At 31.1% G+C, this 13,083-nt stretch overlaps 1 protein-coding gene and 1 long non-coding RNA gene across 2 annotated transcripts; one reads left to right on the top strand and one right to left on the bottom strand.

Annotated features, from left to right (window-relative positions):
* On the top strand, nt 2,834–9,484 carry LOC107643757 (chaperonin 60 subunit beta 4, chloroplastic). The gene is made up of 14 exons (XM_016347487.2): nt 2,834–3,219; nt 3,325–3,450; nt 4,279–4,416; nt 5,024–5,119; nt 5,310–5,552; nt 5,713–5,947; nt 6,638–6,807; nt 7,418–7,495; nt 7,597–7,668; nt 7,906–8,010; nt 8,175–8,267; nt 8,355–8,447; nt 8,775–8,901; nt 8,993–9,484. The coding sequence occupies exons 1-14, from the start codon at nt 3,073–3,075 to the stop codon at nt 9,013–9,015; spliced, it is 1,746 nt and encodes a 581-aa protein (XP_016202973.1). The 5' UTR covers nt 2,834–3,072; the 3' UTR covers nt 9,016–9,484.
* On the bottom strand, nt 11,642–12,467 carry LOC107641966. The gene is made up of 3 exons (XR_002363296.1): nt 12,410–12,467; nt 12,256–12,311; nt 11,642–12,175 (listed from the first exon to the last, which is right to left on the bottom strand). It is a non-coding gene; the product is annotated as an uncharacterized LOC107641966 (long non-coding RNA).

The raw sequence follows: 13,083 nt of genomic DNA, 5'->3' as shown, positions 1-13,083 counted from the left end.
ATAAGATTTATTTTTATATTAATATACATTCTTTTTGTTTTGAAATTATCGTAAAACAAAGAGATTACATTATAGTATATAAGTGTATATACATACTCCATTATATTGTTACTTTATTGTTAATTACTTTAACTTTTTCTTTCTTTTATTTTGTTTCATACTATTTTTCATTCTCATTTTTCTATCCTAATATATAACTAAATTCTTCATTAATAATTTCATTCAGAATTATTCAACTACTATCTTTCTTTTTTTACTAATTAAATGTTATTTAGTAATTTTTTTAGATTGATTTTAAGTTTCCTAATAACCTGACATCTAGCCAAAGTAAGAGATAAAAAAGAATAAGTGAAGCGTATTTTTGAAAACAAAAATACTATTAATACATAAGAAAACAAAACATCAAAACAAAATAAAAAGAAAACATATATTAATTGTTAACAAAATGCAAATATCAAAATGATATTTACTCTAACTCTCTAAGGCTATATGTAAGGCTATATGTATGACGGTGTTTTGATAAATTTTTATATGTTCAATCTTAAAAGTATATTCATGTTATTACAACTATTTATTTTTAGTTTTGTACTATTTTTTATATTATAAATGCCTTTAAAATATGTATTAAATATGACATACTGACAAGAACGGTACAAGATATATCCAACTAAAAAATGAACCACCTATTTTTATACAGTTTATATTGATATAAATTCTAGAAAAGAAATTTTTTTTTTTGACAAAACTATTAATACAAGCATATAAATGTTTAATTTGTATATAGGTATCTCGTAAGGAGATTAGTATATACATGATATTAACCACGTATTATACGTGTAATTCAAGTATAAAAAATTTTATTATGTGCGAGTTTGAAATATTTTCTGTAGAAAGTTAAATACTTGATTATTTTTAACTAATTGATGAATAGTTTTATTTTGCAGTAATTTCAATATTGAGGGATAGTATGAAAAAAAAAAGAAATTAAATAGAGAAATAAGAGAAACCGTAAAATAGATTAATCAGAATTTTAGTAACAAGATACTCTTTTTTAACAAATAATAAGGCTCATTCTTAAACACTCAAGTAAAAGTATTATATTCTCTTTTAACTAAATAAATTTTAGTGTTTTATTTATTATTATTTACATTAATAGTTTAAATTTAAAATTTTGAATTTAATATTAAAAAATTAAAATATCATGTTTAGGATAAATTTTAAAAGACCAATTTTTTTTAGTATTAATGTTATTTAATAAAAATTAAAATGTTAATTTTTTTTGTTAAGGCCAGTCACCCAGTCCAACACAAATAGAGACTTGAAAATCCTACTCCACCCAACGTCTAATACCATCTCCTTCGTTACTGTAGTTCGTGCACCCTTAAAGCAAGATTGGGATCTGTAGAAAAACTTTTGACACGGTTTGTTTCTCAACGTTCTGGTTCCGCAGTCATCTTTGCTCCTCTTTGGTCACATGTAATCTTTCCTCTGTACTAGATTCAAGCCTTCCAGTGATCGGCGACGCTTGCTCCACCTCGGTTTCAAGAGGTTTACTCTCAGGCGTATGGGTCTTGCCTTCGGCCGACGCTGCCGCTTGTCTTCAGTGGTTCCGTATTGATTCCCTGATGCTATTTGATTTCTGTCCGCAACGGCTTTAAGTCCCTAATATTTTAAAATTGGCTCAATGTTGTCCTACCGTTAGGGATCTGTTAACAGAATTGGCGTGGGACAAAATTGAGACGATTTTAAAACGTTAGGGACTTAAATAAGACGAAAATGTTGGGGGACAAAAACGATACATAAAATTAAATTTTAATTTTATCTTTTAATAATATCAATTTTTTATGGTACATCGTTATTCAATTATTTTTTAACCACATCTAAGTAAATTAAACTTAATCACATTACTTTTATTCTAAATAAATTTATTTTTGTTTTATAATTTTACTCTTAAAGATTTTTACTCATCATGAAATTTTTATAAAATGACTAGTACATCAACTTACGAAAAAGAAAAAATGATACATATACAATAAAGTATAATATAAATTGTACTTTTTGTCTCTAATGTGTCGAAATTCTTTAACGTTTAAGAGTAAAAATCTTTAAAAGTAAAATTATAAAAAAATAAATTTACTTAGAATGAAATTAATATAATTAAGTGTAATTTACTTAGATGTGATTAAAAAATAATTGAATAACTATGTACCGTAAAAAATTGATATTATTGAAGGATAAAATTAAAATTTATTTCTATATATTATTTTTGTCCCCAACGTTTTTGTCCTATTTACGTCCCTAACATTTCAAAATCGTTTCAATTTTGTCTCGTCATCAATTCTGTTAACAGATTCCTAACGGCTGGACAACATCGAGCCAATTTTAAAACATCAGGAACTTAAATAGGACAATTTAAATATTAGGGACAATTTTGAAACTTATCTCAAACGTTGAGAACAAAAATAATACTTTACTCTTTAAATAATTAAAGTTGTTTTATTAAATTAAAAAATCTTTTTTAAAAAAATATAATTTTTTGGTATTAATTGTTTAAGGATGTTATCAATATACGATAAAAACTCAATTAATAGAATACCTCTTAAAATATTATGCTAACACACGATTATCATATTGATAATGTAAAGGAGTTTCAAAACTCTAAATATTAGGAATATTTCTACCTAGTTCACCAAAGTCCAGCTTTTCCCACCAAAAATATTTCCCAAACTCAAATTAGGTCGATCTCTCATATTTTGAAAAATCGCAAATAAATCCCATTTTTCTGAAAATTCCGCATATATAAATTTTTCTTCGCCACGAAACGGAATAGTGCCAAAACCAACCCAAAAGATATTTTTTCTTCGCATTTTCTCCTCAAAGATAAGAGTTTACGGATATTTCTTCGACTCGAGAGTCTAGAGTGTCACTTGCCACTCTTATCCGGCCTCCAGGCTCCAACATTGTCCAAACTCCAAACTTCTTTCATCACTGTTCAAATTATTGCAGCACGTATTACATTATACAAATCGCAACACAACACAGCACAGCTTCCAAGTAAATTAAACCATAGCAATGGCATGTTCTCCATCACCTATATCTGCATTCTCCTTTGCCAATTCATCACTTCCAAGACCCCGAACACCTTCTGTTCTAAATCCAAGAGCTATGGCCAAAGAGCTTTACTTTAACCACGATGGTTCAGCTACAAAGAAGCTTCTGGTAATAATAATAATAATAATAATAATAATTATAGTAGTAGTTGTTGTTTTGACACCACAAATTTTGTTTAGATTTTGTTGGGTTCACTAAAATGAGATGATGCAGGCAGGGGTGGACATGGTGGCAGAGCTGCTTGGAGTTACATTGGGTCCAAAGGGCAGAAATGTTGTGCTCCAGAATAAGTATGGACCTCCCAAGATCGTCAATGACGGAGAAACTGTTCTCAAAGAGGTTTCTTCCTTTTCAAAAATTCATTTATTTATTAGAAAATATAAAGTTTTTGAAAGATTTTTTTAATAAGATTTGTCCTTCAAAAATTTTAAGTTTGTCATTTTAGTTCTTTTGTCATTTTTATTGCTAACGAATCAAAATTTATGAACGTGACCCGTTAATTAATACCATATTAGCCACAACACATACCAAATAATTCTAATTAATTACTAAGATAATAAATTTATACAACTAGATCAAATCTTCAATTTAGAATTGATTTAATCTAATTTCATAAACTTATCATGTTAGTAATTAATGTCATAAGCAATAGAATAACTAATGTGACTAGCTTAAAATTTTTAAAAATTAATTTAAAAATGAGTGATCTTTTAAAAATAAATTTAATCATTTATTCTATTTAATAACTTTAGCAATCCTCTAACAACAACAATAACTCTTTTGAGTTTAATTTATGCATGTAACTTGCAACGTCATTTTAAAAGACCGGTAAAACTTTTGTAATAGTTATAGACAATAAACATTGAAAAAATAATGCGAAAGAGAATATATGGGTTTCACATGGCTGGAAACTTTTGTCTCACAATCATTAAATACCACCCTGAGTAGCTGATGTAGATACTTTGTAATCATTTTCAATATCAAGTAATCGGATTACATTTAATTATTCAAAACAGTATTATCCATCGATTTCATTTTTATGGGAATTTGTTTGAGTTGAACGTCTAGAGTTTTATGATGAATTTCTAGTCTAACAATTTGACACGGTTTTATGTTCTCTTTTATGTTTATTTTGTTTTATTTATTTATTTTCAAATGTGATTTTAGATTGAATTGGAAGACCCATTGGAGAATGTTGGAGTTAAATTGGTAAGACAAGCAGGTGCAAAAACCAATGACCTTGCTGGTGATGGCTCCACTACATCCATTGTTCTTGCTCACGGCCTAATCACCGAGGGCACGAAGGTACACACACAACCACTAAATCAGTATCATTTCTTCTTCAATTACTTCACATTGAGTAGATGTTCCCTTTACTTTAAGGGTTAAAAATCAGAATCACTATATGAAAGAAGAAGAAAGAAAAAAAAAAGGAAAAAAATTTAATTGGCTGGATTCCTGTCTAAGCTAATAAGATTCTAAGGCGGAAACTATTTCACATAGTGCACTGCCTCCGAGATAGCCATAAGATCAGCAATATAGTTGGCAGTTCTTTGAACCAAGCTAATACTGGTCTTCCAATTTTAATTTATAGTCTCTTGAATCTTATGCACCAAGTCGTTTCTCATAATGTTATCATCACTTTGATCTCTATGCACCATTGAGAAAGCCTCCAAACAGTCTGTTTCACGAAGCAAGAATCAAACCTCTCGAAAAGCATGAAGCTTCGCATGGAAAACACTAACATTCTCTAACCTCCCCATGTAACCTTTCAACTAGTTCACTTCCGACTTGTGAATAACGCAACCAAACCCACCAGTACCTAAAAAAGTGTTGGTTAATTTTGGTGCTTCCAGATTGTAAGGTATTGTCGTATATTGATGTGCTCTTGTTTTTCCCTTTCCTTTTGTAGGTTATTGCAGCTGGAATGAATCCTGTTCAAATTGCTCGTGGAATTGAGAAGACAGCAGCAGCACTTGTTGCTGAACTCAATTTGATGTCAAGAGAAGTAAGCTCCATCTTGATGTAACTTTTCTGGTTCTGTTTTGGAGAATCGGGGATTTCAAGAATCATAGTAAAAAAATTATCCGGTTGCAGATGTTGGTTTAATTATGGTTTTTGCTGGCTGCCAATTGTCACTTGTCACTTGGAAAAACTCAAAGTCTTGCTGAATTCAACAAGATTGGTTGCATTTGTAGGTTGAGGATCATGAACTCACACATGTTGCTGCTGTCAGCGCCGGGAATGATTATGTTGTTGGAAACATGATTTCCGAGGCCCTGCATAAAGTAGGAAGGAAGGGAGTAGTGACAATTGAGAAAGGAAGGTGCACTGAGAATAGTCTAGAGATAGTGGAAGGAATGCAATTCGATCGCGGATATCTTTCGCCATACTTTGTAACTGATCGAAGAAAGATGACTGTTGAACTCCATAACTGCAAGGTATAACAGCTATCATGTACATAAACTTCAAAAATTGGTGACATGTATTAATACTTGTATCTTGTACCAATACTCATTTGGTGCTTCTGCATTAATATTATGTTAGAATCTTTTTTCTCTAACTTGTGCATCCATATTGGTGCATAATTATTTGTTACAGTTGCTTTTGGTGGACAAAAAAATCACAAACCCGAAGGAGATGATTAACATATTGAACAGCGCTGTGATAGAGAAGTATCCAATTATGATAGTTGCAGAAAGCATTGAGCAAGAAGCTCTAGCGCCGATTATAAAAAATAAGCTCAAGGGTGTGCTAAAGGTAGCTGCAATCAAGGCTCCAGCATTCGGCGAGCGCAAAACGCACTATTTAGAAGACATTGCCATCTTGACAGGAGGTACAAGATCAAAAGTTCTTCAACTTAGAAGCTTAATCATATTGTGTTACTAAGAATCTAGTGTTATATTCAAACAGATGAACTCAGCCGTTGCATGAAATTGGTTTATAACTTGAAAAGGGAAGGCAATAACAAATAAATGAAGCACTAGTTACCATCTGCACCATTGTAATTTAGGCTTGGATTGATAAAGTTTTTTGGAGAAGTGCTTGTGTTTTCAAAAGCACAAATACCACGTTTTGTATTTGGTAAATAAAAAAATCATGTACTTATATTTATAGTTTATAAAAGATAGAAATGCTTTTAAAAATACTTTAAGAACGAGCTTTTTAAATTCAAAGTTGACATGTGTTTATCAAAATTAAAAGAGTTTAATATTACCTCTTACATTGATAAATATCTAAATTTACTCTTATATTTATATCTATTGTGATTTTTTAAAATCTTAAAACTCTTTTATTAAACACACTTATTGCTACTTGTACTTGCTAAAAGTTATGTTTAATTTGATTTACCAAACATAAATGTTATAACTTTTAAAAGTTATTTTTAAAAAGCCAGCTTTAATGAGCTACTTTCAAAAAGTAAGAGTTTTACGAAATCAAGACAGGTCTTGAAGTGAAAGCTGTTATTCTCTACTGATTTTTACTTCTTTTCTTTGTTGGCTTTTCAAACTTTTTTTTTCTACAGGTACTGTAATCAGAGAAGATATGGGTTTGACACTTGAAAAAGCTAGCAAGGATGTGCTAGGTTCTGCTACAAAAGTTGTCATAACAAAGAATTCTACCTTAATAGTTACCGATGGGACTACACGATCTGCTGTCGAAAAGAGGGTTGATCAAATTCGGAGCCTTGTTGAGGTGCATGCAGAACTTTGGCTTTTGAGATTCAGCACATTATGCAGAAAATGAAATATAAAAAAATATCGCATTTGACTAGTGTTAAGTTATACAATAACATATTGCACGGTTAACATATATAGGATAAACTATTGGTCCCAAAAGATTTAATCTTTGACAAAATAGTCTTGGAAAAAAGAAATGAGTGTTGCCCCTCCAAATATGATTCCAATTGAATAAAATGCACGATTTTTTTCATTAGTGTCAAAATGGCTCATTTGTTGGACTATTTAAACAGATTATTTAGAAAGTATATAAAAAATTGAGAAAGAAATTCAATTTCAAAAACATTTTTCCAATCTACTTTTTTAAATTTTTTCCAAAAAAAGTTTAAAATTATTATGTTTAAAAAATAAATAGGCTTAGAAAAAACTGCTTTAAAATCTAATCTCTAAAGTTCTTTTTCCAAATATGTTTTTCTATATTTATTGCATTCGGTTTGATAGTCTTTGAAGGAACAAAATATCATTTCTTTGGTTTGAGAACCATTTTCAAAAATTAATTTTTTTTAAGCCAAAATGGTAATTTACTCAATATAATGGGATTAACACATTTTATTTCACACTTGCAGAACACTGAAGAAAATTTCCAAAAGAAGATATTAAGTGAAAGGATAGCAAGATTATCAGGGGGAATTGCCATTCTTCAGGTAACGTGAATCACATTTTATTTTGCACCTTGATAATCTAGAATGTAACGTTCTTGCTTCTAAGTGCATTCACAGTTTAGCACGTGAAATCTAAACCATAGGTAGGAGCACAAACACAAGTAGAGTTGAAGGACAAACAACTAAGAATTGAAGATGCTCTCAATGCAACCAAGGTATTCCCATTTCTTAGATCTAACAAGAGATGATAATACTATGGTGAATAGCGAAGATTGTTTGTTTTACAATAAGAAAAATATTAAAAAATAAAAATATCATGTATAATGCACACTTGCCTTAAAATGTAGTTACAATCTCCATTTTTTATCCAACTTCATTCTTCACCAAAGAAATTCCCCTAATGGGATACTGTGCTTAGTCAATCTCTAAACTTCTGACTCCAAACATTGCAGGCAGCAATCGAGGAAGGTGTAGTGGTTGGTGGCGGCTGCAGCCTCTTAAGGCTATCCCAGAAGGTGGATAGCATAAAAAACCTCCTAGAAAATGAAGAACAAAAGGTAATTATCTGCTTTATGAAGCTATGTCTCCCATCATCTTAACTAGCATAGAATCTATAACAAGGTTCATACCAAGCCCTTCCAACTAAGCATGCTTTATGTTGCGCATTTTTGTCCGTTTGAGAAATTTAAATTTTATCTAGAATATATATATATATCTGCAGATTGGAGCTGAGATCTTCAAAAGATCTTTGAGCTATCCTGCTAGAATGATAGCCAAAAATGCTGGTGTAAATGGCAACGTCGTCGTGGAAAAGGTTCTTCTCAGATTTTTCCGTCTGCTGCAGCTTTTAGTCAATTCAACTCATAACAGATATTGAATCGGGACTTCTTGTGTGTTGCAGGTTTTATCGGATGATAATGCGCATTTTGGCTATAATGCTTCGAAAGAACGTTATGAGGATCTTATGAAGGCCGGAATCATGGATCCAACAAAGGTTAATTTTTATTTCTGCCATTGATTTTATTCATTATGACGTGTAACTGTGTAAGTAATTATTATAAGATTCAAAAGCAGTATGCCAAAATAAGTATCTTATTGTATGAATTTAATGAAGCCAGTGATCACAGGGTTTCTGGATCAGAAATATTGACTAAAGTTCTCTATCCATACTAATATTATTCATTTTATAATGATAATTTTGATAGTTCTTTTTTTATGAAAAGGAGGAGCTTGAGTAGGTGGAAATTATGGAGGAAGCGGGAACAAATTCCACGTGAAAAATTAATCTTTGATACTTAGTTATTAGTTTTGTAATCTGCAGGTAGTTAGATGTTGCATAGAGCATGCAGCATCTGTGGCGAAGGCATTTCTTACATCTAATGCTGTTGTCGTGGAACGCAAGGAAATATGGCGCATTCCCAGGATAAACCCCATGGCTGCTGCCTCAGGTAATCAAAATCCTTCTATTTCAAATGATCATTCATTCTCACTATGTCAATTTTGGTCCTCAAATGGCATTGTTGAAATTTGATTATTCAGGTTTAGGACCACTTGGGCTTTAAGAAGGAAAATTGTACAGTGAAGTTGAGCTTCTAGCAACTGGCTTATATTTAATTACCATACAAGAAATTTAGGCAGAGGGAAGACACAACAAATGCATTTTTTTTTCATTTCGGTGGTATAAATGATGGCATCAATTCGTACTAGAAAACCCAACTTAATTTAATTGGTGATGGCTAGCTTGAAGGACTGCATTAAAGGGAAGTGCTTAACATGTGTATAGAAGGAAAATATTTGTTACATTTCAGTTACTACTTCGTCCAATTTAAGCTGTGGTTGTTACAATTAGATTTTTTAGCTGTAGGCTGCAGAATGAATGTTTTATATATGTAATGCAATATAGTATGATGTTAACGAGATCAAAAAACATAGAAGTACTGCATGAGTGATGCTGATGAGCCATATGCTCGTGTGCACAACTCTTGTTCTTTTTCTTCATCTTTCAGATATTTCTAGTTCCGTAGTTCTAAACTTTGTTGCTGTACTTCTCTTTAATTTCTAAAACTTTTTCTATTAGTTTCTTGTAAAAGTCAATATCGGTATTTCCACATGTAATTGGACAAAGGATTCGATGGTCCCAGAACGTTTGGACTATTAAATGGTTTCATAACAAAACATGTTTTTTAAGTTTTTTAATAACCGATAAATAGTCTTTATCTAATTTTAATTATAAATTAACTCCATATATTTTATTTAATCATAAAAACTATTTTTTATTTTATAAATTATTATTTTATCATTAATCTATTATGTTTATTAACAATAAAAAACAAAAACAATAACGAATTAGATCTTCCATTGATCGTAATAAACTTTTTGGCTATTCCAATCGATTAAAAGATTATATTTGGTCTGTGACGTTCGTCCAGGACTGTGAAATTGTGTTTCTTTAAAAATCAATCGCTTGGATTATCAAAACAATCGATTGAATTTCAAGTTTCCCATAACTCAATCGATTGGACTACAAGTTGTTATCACAAAACAATCGATTGAAAATTGCAAGACAGCATGGTTTTCACAAAAATCAATTGATTGGTCATATTACCCAATCGATTGAACGATGACTAAAATGTGGGTTTTTAATAATTCAATCAATTGCTTATACTACCCAATCAATTGAATGCTTCAAAACAACCTGAGGTCTCACAATTCAATCGATTGGTTGTGTTACCCAATCGATTGAAGTCGTCAAAACAATGTGGATTTGCATATCTAGAACTTGATATTAATGGAAAGAATTGAGGCTGATCCTAATTCACTAAGAATTCCATCCCGTCCGTCTTTTAGTTTTAGCTATATTCAGATCTTGGAACTCTGATGTCAATTTTGCATTCTTATAACATTGTCTTCTTGAGCTTATTCACTTGAGCATGTAAACATGATTGACTGCATAAATGAATGGGACTCCAAACTTTCAGTCTTCTTTAGGATAATTGGTTATGCATTCTCTCTTTTGGATAAATGATAATATATTATACGTATTTGAATAGACTTGTGACTTTTTGTGCTTAGAAATTGTAAGTGATGGTTAATCAATTTTATATGTCTTTTATGTATCATTTACTGAGAAGCACAACCAATCGATTGAATTCGGCAAATTCATATTGTTTTGATGACTTCAATCGATTGGGTAACACAACCAATCGATTGAATTGTGAGACCTCAGGTTGTTTTGAAGCATTCAATCGATTGGGTAGTATAAGCAATCAATTGAATTATTAAAAACCCACACTTTAGTCATCGTTCAATCGATTGGGTAATATGACCAATCAATTGATTTTTGTGAAAACCATGCTGCCTTGCAATTTTCAATCGATTGTTTTGTGATAAGAACCTGTAGTTCAATCGATTGAGTTATGGAAAACCTGAAATTCAATTGATTGTTTTGATAATCCAATCGATTGATTTTCAAAGAAATATAACAGTCCTGGACGAACGTCACGGATCAAATATAATCTTTTAATCGATTGGAATAGCCAAAAAGTTTATTACGATCAATGAAAGATCTAATTCGTTATTGTTTTTATTTAACAAACATAATAGATTAATGATAAAATAATAATTTATAAAATAAAAAATAGTTTTTATGATTAAATAAAATATATAAGATTAATTTGTAATTAAAATTAGATAAAGACTATTTATCAGTTATTAAAAAACTTAAAAAACATGTTTTGTTATGAGACCATTTAATGGTCCAAACGTTCTGAAATCATCGAATACAGTGCCATGTAATTGCCTCGACTAAAAATATAGTTTTTTCCTCCCTAAAATTTATAAATTACTTAATAGTCTTAACGTTTTTATAAGAATCAAGTTTTTCTTTTTTAACCAACAATTAATCAACAAAATAGTGGATGAAGAAAGATTAAGAAAAGAGAAAAAAACATTTAAAGGTCGAGTTAAAAAAAAAAATGGTTTTCAATTTCAATGACTGGCCATGGGATCATAATCTAGTGACTATCTCACTATGCTCCTTAATCAATTTGACGAGGGTTTGTATCATAATCTAGTGACTTTCATGCTCTTTCATTTTCTTAACAATATAGGTTACTCCAGAAAAAGATCAAGAAACTAAATAAATTAGCGTGGAATTCATGAAAGGAGTTTTGATCTTCAGGCCAAAACTAACAATTAAATATCCAACCAATTCTTATTAATTCATCAACAATTCACAACACGACGTCACCATTTACCATAATTTACTAAGTAGGAGATACCTCACCCTCTCACAGTCTCCGATCCAAAATTTCACATCAAAACTTTTCATAGCCAATTCAACACAATATCCATTAAATCAATCATGCATACATACATTACAACACCATCAATTTCTATTAAACTTACCAAAATATTTAATTCTCAAATTCATAACATATCACAATATTCAAAACAATGATACACACTAAGCCCCATACCATCATCAACAATCATCATCTAACACTATCTTAAAAGCAATTAACCTAGGTTTTCACATAATTTTACATAATACCTACTCGAAATCAAGACCCATACCTTATTGACGGCAGTTTTTTAACACTTGAATTCTCTTTTCGATCACACCGAAACCTCAATCAACGGCACTAAGCCTCCACCAAATGCTCCGCAAGCAGCCCAAGCATTCAATTCCGCAACAATCCAATGCCAAGTACTCAGTTCACTCTATTAAATCCAATTTCATCAAAATCTCAACTTAAGGCTCATATAAATTGGGGGTTTCAAGGAGAAAAAGGTCAATTTACCTTATCTCGTTCAAAACTTGTGTGGAAGCTAACTACAATCCATGCTAGAACTTTCTCTATTGCATCAAAATCATAAAAATCTCAACACTCCATACCCAAAACGCAAAAATAAAAGAAAACTCGAAAATGACTCAAGGTTCTTAGGAGTACTTACCTTAAAAATGGTATAGAATCAAAGAGGAAGTCGAGAGCGACGCATAACCGCAAACGGGTCTTCGATCAGAGCTACGGTTGAAAGTTATATGGATTTGAAGTTTGTGATGAATAGTGAATTTTAAGGTTCTTCTCTTCCTCTCTTGTCTCTATTCGTGTCTCACTCTCTCAAATGTGGGGAATGTGTGCTGAAATGAGTGTGTCAAGAGTGTGGTGTGGGTATATGTAGTATGAACTTGGTCCAACATGAGCCCATTTGTGATTTTTCGTCCGTTGGCCCTATTTTGAGCCAAAACCTTTAAATAAGTGTTCGGACTTTCGTTCTAAATATTTTTCTTTTCATCTTTACAATTTTCACTTTCTTACATGCAGTACCGGATGGAATTAAGCCCGTACAGCTAACTTTAACGTTGATATGCGCTTTTTCGAAATTAATCATATCTCTGTGTAACACCCTACCATACAGAGTCTTATGCTTAAGTCATAATTCTGAGAAGGCAAGGTATTACGACCTCTAGAATTAAAATTTAGTACGTATAGTAGTATGAATGATTGATTATAACTAGGAGCCTTTGTAGAAAAAAGGGTAGACAAAAAACGTAACTCGAAAGCGCGACACTCCGATCGATAACGTAACGAATAGGGATAAGCTAACGCGAGATTATATATATACAA

The sequence above is a fragment of the Arachis ipaensis genome, chromosome B05 (genome assembly GCF_000816755.2).
Source record: "Arachis ipaensis cultivar K30076 chromosome B05, Araip1.1, whole genome shotgun sequence".
NCBI classification, from domain to species: domain Eukaryota; kingdom Viridiplantae; phylum Streptophyta; class Magnoliopsida; order Fabales; family Fabaceae; genus Arachis; species Arachis ipaensis.
This window is presented reverse-complemented; position numbering and strand designations above follow the sequence as displayed.

Excerpts from the sequence above, each read along its gene's own strand:
- LOC107643757 (XM_016347487.2), top strand. The coding sequence starts at position 3,073 with ATGGCATGTTCTCCATCACCTATATCTGCATTCTCCTTTGCCAATTCA. Across the intron at positions 5,948-6,637 it reads CATTGCCATCTTGACAGGAG|GTACTGTAATCAGAGAAGAT; the intron begins GTACAAGATCAA and ends TTTTTTCTACAG. Across the intron at positions 7,496-7,596 it reads GGGGAATTGCCATTCTTCAG|GTAGGAGCACAAACACAAGT; the intron begins GTAACGTGAATC and ends TCTAAACCATAG.